Source organism: Magnolia sinica, chromosome 11 (assembly GCF_029962835.1).
Source record: "Magnolia sinica isolate HGM2019 chromosome 11, MsV1, whole genome shotgun sequence".
NCBI lineage: Eukaryota > Viridiplantae > Streptophyta > Magnoliopsida > Magnoliales > Magnoliaceae > Magnolia > Magnolia sinica.
The window spans coordinates 6520212-6530838 of record NC_080583.1 but is presented as its reverse complement, the minus strand read 5'-3'; the positions used below and the strand labels follow the sequence as shown (position 1 = coordinate 6530838).

General features: G+C 39.9%; 1 protein-coding gene across 1 annotated transcript; it reads left to right on the top strand.

Annotated features, from left to right (window-relative positions):
* The first annotated feature begins 703 nt into the window (after positions 1-703).
* LOC131218684 (putative U-box domain-containing protein 50) lies at positions 704-9979 on the top strand. Its single transcript, XM_058213373.1, is given in 10 exon segments — positions 704-1004; positions 1120-1211; positions 2172-2299; positions 3655-4084; positions 4651-4791; positions 5970-6304; positions 6306-6570; positions 8090-8788; positions 9123-9323; positions 9424-9979. Coding segments are annotated over 9 exon segments (2442 nt in total). The 5' UTR covers positions 704-844; the 3' UTR covers positions 9315-9323; positions 9424-9979.
* The last annotated feature ends 648 nt before the right edge of the window (positions 9980-10627 follow it).

Sequence of the window (10627 nt, the reverse complement as noted above, 5' to 3'; positions counted from 1 at the left end):
ATTTAATAGGTCCACCGTTAGATGAGGGATATACGAAAAAACTTCGTGTATTTTATGTTTTGAACCTTTAATTATACAAAGAAAAAGGACCAAATTCTCAAAGCTTGAAATAATCGAATTAAGAGTCCTTTATTTATTGATTTTCGATCTACAAAGTGAGATTCATCACATAAACGGTTTGGATCATTAAAATCTGATCCAGAATCAAAGGCCAAAAGTCCCGATGTATCATATTGCAATACATCGGGATGTATTCTACAAAATAAAATAAAATAAAATAAAATAAAGTAATTCTCTTTCCAGGGAGAGATGGAGAGAGAAATGAGAAACCTACTCGCGCGAGTATCATAGGGAAACCTACCACACCTGCCACACGTGCGCAAGATCTGAGCCATTAATCAGATAAGAACCACTGTCCATGTTCCCTTTTCCAAAACTTAGTCTGGTCCGATTATCAGGTAGGCTACATGTATATGGAAAAAATGGGCAGTTAAAATACATGATCAACGTTCCAAATTCGACACATGCATGTGGCCCATTTGGAAGAGTTCATGTAACGTCTACGCGATGAGATGAACGACACCGATCTTCTACACGTGTACATGGAATACATATCCTACTCCTGCGAGTAGCCTTACCACGCTCAGTGATTCTTGGTCAGTTCTTGTTTATGGATAAAATAGCTATATTACATGGTCACGAGGAAGATTGTTGTTTGAAATCCTATTTCAAAAATCAATCTCCAGCACTTTCCTTTGATGGCTCATCTTGCTTTTCGCCGATGATCACGCGGACATGATTATTTATTGGCCCACCAACAATCTGCAGCTTAGATCAAGCTAACATGGAAGTTCAACAAGAGAAGATTTATGTGGCTATTGGGAAGGATGTGCAAGAAGGGCTGAATACATTGGAATGGACTCTCAAAAACTGGGCTTCTCAATCTCTATCTATAGTCATTCTCCATGTTAGCAGCAGTTCTAAGGATTTTGTTCACACCCCATGTAAGTTAGCACACTACATACAACCTTATTTTCTTTTCTTTTAAAAAAAAATCATACCCATTTATTATTTTTATTATTGGAATTTATATGGGTGTTTTTGTTTTAAAATTTTCAGTTGGGAAGCTTCCTGCAAGTTCTGTTAGTGATGAGAAATTGGAGGTTTTTAGGAATCATGAAATGTCCCCATACAAGACTTTTTGTGGGAAGGTTTGGCTCACTTAGTATCTCATTTTGTAATTGGAAATAATCTTATAGGCCATGTTTGGATGCAGAAATGAATTGAATTGGGATTGTTCATTTTGTTGACGTGGGCCCATGGGGTCCACTTGTGGGCAACCATGGGTGGGTGAGTCTTACACAGCTAGGAACATTTTGTTATGTATTCCTGGCCTTTTCAAACTTTATTCTCTAGAATTCTAAATTCAAATGAGAGAAAATTATGATGAGGTAGAGAGATGGATAGGATAGGAATAAGCTTGATCGTATCCGAACTCTTAATTCTCAAGGCATCCTGTTAATAAATGCATTCCATTAAGAGATTTTTTTTTTTTTTTTCGGAGAAAATTGAGAGAGAAATAACATCAATTGTCAATCAGGCTTCTTGTAGATGATCTAAGTAATTAATCATGATTGACAATCATCTTTCATCTACATCATTAATCATGTTTGGCAATCATCTTAAGTGTAGGATTAGAGGGTGATTAGTTCATTTCTGCTCCTCTAGTAGTTAGGTGGATTGTTGGAGATAAGTTGTCTACCTTCGGCCTTGTAGGTGAAGGTCCCTAAGATCGCATAGATACCGTTAGATCTTTGAGCCCATCCACTTGGACCATTTAAAAATTTTAGTCAATAGGAAATGACAAATGTGAATCATGTTTCTTCAAATCGCAATTACGTCCCTTTCAAGTCTTGAAAGTGTCGCGATCACAATTTAAAGCCCAAACACTCAATGTGAATGCTGAGGAAGGAAATTGCAATTTGTGATTTCAGCTTTATCAGACTAATAATGGCAATTCAATTCCATAATGCATCCAAATGCAACCAAAGAGAAAGAAGAGCTGAATTTTGAAATTGTGCTTTTCACCTTAAGGCTACTACTTGAGGTATCAATTTCATTTTATAATGAATCAAGTTTTACTAATGATGTTTTTTTTATTGAATATGTAGGTGAAAATGGAAGTTCTTAGAATCGAGAAATCGGAGGAACCCATGCATAATGTCATCGTTGGATTCATATCGAGACTTCATGTGACGAAATTGGTCATGAGCATTACATGCATGAAATCCTCATCAAGGTCTCTCTCTCTCTCTCTCTCTCTCTCTCTCTCTCTATACACATTGATATCTTTGGGCCTGTTTGTGTGCCACTTAAAAATGGGTTCATCATACCTGACAACAATTTCATGATATTTGGTGAAACCAAACGCAACCTTATATAAATTGTTGGTTATGAAGATTGTTTTTAATCTCTAATAATAATTATTGTTAACTAAAATGAGATGAACTCATTTTTAAGTTGCATTGAAAAAGGCCCTAATGTATTTATCTTAGTTTCCTTAATATTAATTTCAATCTTCGAACTCCAATCTCTAATTTTCGAAGGCTAGATTATAAAAGAGCAATGCTAGTTAGCTACATTCCATTTTTCTTTTTCTTTCAATTTTCTTTTCTTTCTTTTCTTGAGGAATGATCCAATGTAGATCTTATGCACTACTTCATGTCTATGAGATCAACCAGTGGGGCTCACCCCATACTTCCCTTAACAGGTGGTGGGCCCCACCATCTGATCAAGGTATGACACTTGTCATTCAATATACACATCGACGATCTAGAGTGAAGTTAGGATAGATGCGCCATGTATATATGTACAGCTGTATATATATTAGATAGATAATTATGTTTAGCTGTGCATACACATCCTATGCATAATGCTTTTATATATAATTTAAGTATCTCAATAGAATACAAACACAATATTCTCACATAACGTAGTTTCCAAAGTTATCAATGGAACATTTCATTTTCTCCATGGTGTTGTGTAATGAAAAATAATCCATTAAATCAGACTAGTTATTTTAAAAGATAATGGTACTCAATTTCTAAATTACACCCATTATATAAAATGGAATAGCAGCCCTTATAAGACCATTTTTCAAAAATAACGGCAAAAACAATGGTTGTTATTATCTAAATAACACCCATTATATAATGGAATCGCAGCTGTCTTATTATCTAAATAACACCCATTATATAATGGAATAGCAGCTGTGACAAGACGGTTTTTCAAATATAACGGCATTACATTATGGTACATAACAATGTTTACTAGTGAGAAAACAACTGTTTTTTTTTTTTCAATCTTTAATCTCATAATCACCTAACCTTAGTGACTTCCCTACAAATGATATATTCTTTTAACCATAGTTTAAATATATTATATTTAATATTTAAAATATATAAATATGGTTGAGTCTTGATCAGTCTAGTTGATTTTTTTATTTTTTATTTTTTGGAGTGATGATGAAATTTGTTCAAGTTGGGTTTAGTCAATGCAAGTGATTCGACTCATTTTTTTGAAAAAAATATCTATACTATTGTTTCGAGTTCTTATTTTCTAATGGGATTTTTTTCTTTAATTTTCTCTTTGTAGGAAAGGGAAAAGTGGAATTAGTGGGACATTTTATGTACATAAGCATAAACCCAATTACTGTGAATTATTCATAACTTGCGGAGGGAAGTTGGTTCGTCTTAGAGAAGAAAACGAAGAAGGGTACTTGGAAGACGAAGAGGGAGTAGTGATCGCCGACATGAGAAAGAAAATGAAGGAGAAGAGTAGCTCTAGAGGTTGGCTAGAGAAGATGTTACCAGATAATGTAGCTAGTTATGTGGTTAGAAAATCACCTGGCCAAACATCATCCACTCAGACGGGCGATATAGATGAAAAGTCGGAGGATTTTTCTGAAGAAATAGAAATTTATCTCCGATCGCTGACGTTGAATTCGAATGCTGGAGAAGAAGATGGCACCCCACCACTCAGTCCAGAAGAGAAGGTTGAATCAGAAAACATAAACCCAAACATGGTAAGCATGTATAGAGCATGATTCAGTATAAATCTTTGGTGTGAGTTTCTACTTGGCTCAAAAGCTGGTCAAGTCGAGTCGAGTCGACTCAAAAACTCAGATGAGTTGCTCAAGACTCATGAGTTTTCTTGACATTTTTTCTCAAAAATATTTAATATTTAGGAAGTAAAATAATATATAAGTAATTTTGAGTTGTTCTGAATCAATTCAATTTTTATCAAGTTTCGCTACGTCGAGTCATGACCCGACTATGTGTCGTGACCCAACATGAGAACAAACTCACTTGATCATCATCAATAATCAATTTAAGTCAATGAAAAAATATTGAAAAGATAATACTCATCTAATGTTATCATCTATTGAAAAAAAGTCATATTCTCAGTATTATTTTAGATAGTGAGTAGAATTTTTATATTTATTAGACAATAGTTATCTTATTTTTTATATTATATAAGTAAAATTCTCAGTTTAATTATTTTTTAATAAAAGATAATCTTTATATCTATTTGAATTCCATGCATCTAAACATGTCTTAACATTCTTGTATTTCCTGACTATCATTTTAGAGAACTCCCAAAAGGACTGGCGATCTAAGAGCCAAGCTAGAGAAAGCTAAGAAGATGGTTGAAGAAAAAAGAAATGAAATTAAGTTGGACATTGAGAGAAGAATAAGAGCTGAACGGGTCATTTCTTTGTGCGATCGACGGGTAAGATTTCTTTAACCATGAGATTAACACTTTTTTTTTTCTTTTAATTTAATTTTTTTGGATCCACCCCCAAATGGAATCCACCATTGGCATCAGGTGAGAGTATCACTTTGGATGGCCCACAAAACTTCATCTACTAGGGCTACCAATAGAAATACGACCCATAGGTATCCGATTTTAATGAATTTGAGTCGAATTTTCCAACCTATTTAAAAATCAGGAGTCTAAGTCTATGACCTGATTAAATAAGGTTTATGTCAGGTCCACTACCTTGGTCCGCTCAGATCCATTTTTAAAATTTATATTATAATACACATAGGAAAAGGTATTTATGAAGTCAATCTCATGGTCCATGAATTCGAGCTCTGTGTGACCCACTATAACCGATGTCTAACATCCAATCCATCAATCAGATGCAACTTTTAATAATGAGCTATGGGATTAAAAATTAGGACAATCAATGATTCAAGTGGACTACACTATTGAAAAAAAATAAAAAAAATAGAGTAGATACTCATTGAAACATTCATGTTCGTTTATAATAGTCATTGAAATGTGGTTTAGACATCTAGGCCATCCATTGTGTGTGTCCCACTTAGATGAAAAGTCGCACTAAGTTTCAGCTGCATCAAAAACTTAGGTGGGCCCACTTGAGTTCCAGGTAGGGCTGATTTTTGGAATATCCCATATCCTATAGGGTACCCACCAGATGCATGGTGTGGATGTCCGACATAGATAACAGTGGGGCCCACAAAGCTCAAACTCATATTACCATTTCTCATGGGTCTGTCTGTATGTATATATATGTGTGTATGTATATGTATACGTACGCATATATATACACGAGAGCTCATTTACATAGCATGAATGTATCAATGCTGTACACGTGTGTCAAATCTAATGCGTCCACCTGACCATGTAAATGCCCTTATTTGACCCTGATCTGAATCCGAACAGACCTACTATCCACCAGGCAATCTACTGGGCCCTACTTTAAAAGCCCAGTAACCATTGTTGGGCCGTTGATAGGGGCCCACCTAAGTAGAGTTGCAACCACCAGTGGTAGGCCCATCTACAACGGAAATCCAACGGTCTACAATTTCATGTAGCCCTATTAAAAAGACCAAAATACCCTCAACCTTCAAAATGACCATATTACCCTTGCTTCTCACATGTAGGCTGAAAAGCTGGAGGCCCATATAAATGAAGAGTTGGCCCACCAAAGCATTCTAAAGAAGGAATTAGACATACTAAGAGAACAGCTAGAAGAAGCTTCTAATGACATCTTAGAGACCGAAAACCGGCGAAAATCAGCATTAGAACTTCAACGCGATCTTACGAACATACTCCATGCGCATTCATCAGAGAAGATGAGCATTGAAGTTCGATTGGAGAAGGCGTTGATCGCAAGAGCTGAGATGATCCGAGAGCTTGATGAGATTCGCCGCCAAAGAGACGTCCTCCGCCGGCGAATCCATTTCTGTAGACAGCGGGCCCCGACGAGTGTATCGAACAGTTGATGAGATTCGCCGCCAAAGAGACGTCCTCCGCCGGCGAATCCATTTCTGTAGACAGCGGGCCCCGACGAGTGTATCGAACAGTTTGAATTACAGCTACACTGAATTTACATTGGATGAACTACGAGCGGCGACTGATAATTTCTCTGACAGTGTGCGAGTGGCAGACGGAGTCTATAAAGGGAAGCTCAACCATGTGATGGTGGCAATTAGATTGGAGAATTCATTAAGCTTGCAATCACAGGAGGAATTCCAAGATAAGGTAATTATAAAATTCATGGAACATGATAGAGAGATCTGGTCCATTGATCGAAATGACGCTTTGGGCCCAAAAGTCAATCTAGTCTACTCATTAAGTTGTCCACTAAAAAATAAAACTTGTCCAAAGTATTTTTCAATGGCATTTTTGTTTTGTGGGCTGTGGCCCACCTGATGATTGAAGAGGTTTGATTTTTGGGCCCAGGTGACTCTTCAACAGGGCCCACATGGGCTGTCTCATAGTTGTGGGCCATGGCCCAAATGAGGAATGATATTGTGTGTGTATGAATGGGCCTGATCCACTGCAAAGCTTTGTAGTCTAAGGTTAGGCTACAATGCAATGTGTGGGGCCTACAACAATGTCTGCATGACATCCAACCTGTTGAAACCTTCCTACGGCCACCAGTGCCGTTTACTTTTCATCCAAACGGTTCATAAGATCACAGAGAAATGGATGAAGGAGAGAAAAAAAAAAAAAACAAATATCAGCTCGATCCAAAACTTCTGTGGCCCCCCAACAAGTTTTCAACGGTAGAAGTTCATTTCACACTGTTTCCTGTGGTGTGGTCCACCTGAGCTTTGGATATGCTTCATTTTGGGGTTCGACAGCTAAAATTATCTGCTAAGATGGATGGACGGAGTAGATAAAATAGATAAATCTCTATGGGCCCCACAGAGGCAATCCCCTGTCCTAGTAGCGACGCTGCCCTCCCGTACGCAACTTTAAGTACGACCCCGGATCCAGCTATGTGGGTAGGACCCTGACCGTGGGGCCCACTTATATCTATTATTTGTATATCTATTCCGTCCATCCGTTTTACGGATTCATTTTATTATATGAGCCAAAAAATGAAGCATATCCAAATCCCAAGTGGACCACACCAAAGGAAACAGTGCATAATGACTATTAGAAACTTTCTGTGGGCCACGAAAGTTTTGGATCAAACTTATATTTGTGTTTTCCCTTCATCCAGGTCTGTGTGACCTTATTAACAGGTTGGATGAAAAATAAAAACGTTACAGTGGACCTTAGGAAGTTTTTAATGGTAGGCGTTCAATGACCACTGTTTCCTGTGGTGTGGTCCACATGAGGTTTGTATCTGCTTCATTTTTGTCTTATGTCACAAATTGATCTGAAAAAAATGGATGGACGGCGTAGATATGCAATGCATATATCGAGGTGGGCCCCACAGTCAGGTTTCCACCCACATCGCTGGTTCGGGGATCCCAGCCAAGTCGCTCCCCGCTCTCCCACCAGATGGTCCACACGTATACGTGGAATATAGGCCGGTGACGATTTTCTTTGTCACCTCCATTTTCCGTATATCAGTGTGGACGGCCCAATTAGTAGATTGGCCTGATATAACGGGCAGGGCACGTTTACAATCTGTCCACACAAATGATTGGTTCCTGATCTTTCACACGTGTACCTTATCGGCATGTTTGCCGCGATTCACGCAATGGCCAGATTCGCGGTGGGATGCCACGTTTTAACTCCAAGCAATCTCAACCGTTCGTTGCAGATGAGGCTCCTCTGCCAGATCCGTCACCCCAACCTCATCACCCTCGTTGGCGCATGCACAACCGTCCATCCCATGTCCACCGTCTTCGAATACATGCACAACCGCAGCCTCCGTGATCTCCTCTTCTGCCCCACCAGATGCAAGGCTCCACTCCTACCGTGGCCCACCCGCATCAGGATCGCATCCGAGATCTGCTCCGCTCTCGCGTTCCTCCACGGGACCCGCCCGACGTCGACCCCACACACCAACCTGAAGCTCTCCAACGTGCTCCTCGACCGGGCCCTCGTCGCGAAGATCGCGGACCTCCGCGTCGATCCCCACCGTCGATCGGGCGAAGATCTCGACCGGATGATCGGATCGGACGTCCGAGATCTGGGGATCTTGATGCTGCAGATGCTGACGGGGAAGGAAGAGGTAGCGGTGGATGAGGTGTTGAGAGCGAACGACGGTGGTGGGGATTTGACGGTGGATGAAAGGGCAGGGGAGTGGCCGTTGGAGGTGGCGTTGGGGTTTGGGAGGTTAGGTGTGCGATGTGCGCACGTTAGCGGCGGGGAGTGGGGTATGGAGATGGTGGTGAGGGAGATTGAGGAGGTGAGACGGAAGGCTGAGATATGGTCGAGAGCGGATAGAGATGCTGACGTGGCGGAGGTGGAGAACTGCTATGATGCGCCGGGGGTGTTTCTCTGTCCAATTCTACAGGTGAGTCAACTCCTTCTACACTCGTTTCCCTTTCAACCGTCCATTTGAAGGCCACCAATCAGATATTTAGGAACATCCATTTCTGGGAAATTCTTAATCATGGGCCATCCATTCTACGGCCCATTAAATGGACGGTCCGAATCAACTATCTACACTGCCACTTGGAGATTGAAAGGTGCGTTCCATCATATTACGATAAGAACGGTTCTATCGTATTATTTCTATCCAAAAGTCGGTCTGGACCGTTCATCAGGCAGCGCACGTGTTAAACTTTGAATATAGGCCGTTTATCATTTTTTCCCCTTTCATCTAACTGTCCATTTTTCTGAAACAGGAAGTAATGAAACACCCCTACCTGGCAGCGGATGGATTCTCGTACGAACTAGAGGCCATCGAGGAATGGCTGGGAAGTGGCCACGACACCTCTCCCATGACCAACTTGAAGCTACAGAACAAGCTCCTCACCCCCAATCACACCCTCCGATCTCTCATCCAGGACTGGCACAACAACAGATCACGACCGTAGATAATATAGGTATACTTGTAATGATCATCAAGACCACTTTTTGGACCATCTCAGTGGTCCCCACCGGAAAAAGCCACATCACGACCGTAGATAATATAGGTATACATAGCTTGAATCTGATAATAATAAATCTGGAAAACTTTTAAATGGCACATAGGGTAGCCTGCAGTTGATCCGAACCGTTCATTCATTCCTATTACTAGGAGCAAGGTATGGTGCAAAAAATCATGCCAATCACGTGATCCTAAGCTTCTGATCAACAGCATGAAAATGGACAGTCGAGATTGACTGGAGAAACAAATTAGGCCCAATCATCATCTCGAAATATCTGGTAAATAGATCCAACTTTATATTTCATGTGATTCTTAAGTAATTCTTTGATTTGATGATGCCAACCGTGTGATTTATGGCTCATAAATAATGGTCGGTTGTAATAAATTGGTCCCATTCAGAGGGTTTAGATCATCTGATCGGTGTAATTCTTACACTAAGGCTTATCCTAGTTTCATGAACGAATGAATGGTTCAGATCAACTATAATCACAGTCCCAAATCAGATTGGTCGAACGATCGTGACCACTGATTCATAGAGGGTTAAAGTAGGACCGTTGGATATTTTCATTTTTAACGATCCAATAAATGACCACCAGTCGGTTGATCAGCTAATCTAAAGTGAGATGAACGGATTGGAATGTTTAATTTGGATTATCTGAATGCCACGTATGCAATTTCTAAGTAATTTATAAGCGGCCGTATATCATCCACCACACTCTACTGAAGTTTCTTCTCAACCGTTAAAATTCATTGGATTTTCTTTTGAGAAATTATATGGTAGATCGCATGCAACTTTCCATACAGATTTTCAGATCTAGCGATCCAGACCATTGGTTTGCTTTCGCCCATGTTGGTAAGCTATATTATGTGGAAAAATTACAATGATGGTCCACATTCATCTGTCTTTTAATGTTGGATGATAGGATCTTCTAATCTCAGAGATCATTGGTGCATGATCCACGTATGAACGGCCTAGATTATCAAACCATGGGTCCTTCTTGTCAGAATTGAAAACCGTAGATAGTGGAGCATTGTGGAAAGATGCTTGACCCACACGTGTAAAAATGAGGCACATGTGTGTGAGATCAGCACTGTTAGTTTTTTTTTTTCACACGCACACACACTCACGCCGTCGTGGGCTTTCACTGCCGATGGATACTCGAACCGGGAGACGGATACTCGAACCGGGTGCTAAAACTACTGAGAGTCTACCACCCGAGTAAGAGCAAGGATCGGATCAGCACTGTTAGTTGAGAAAAA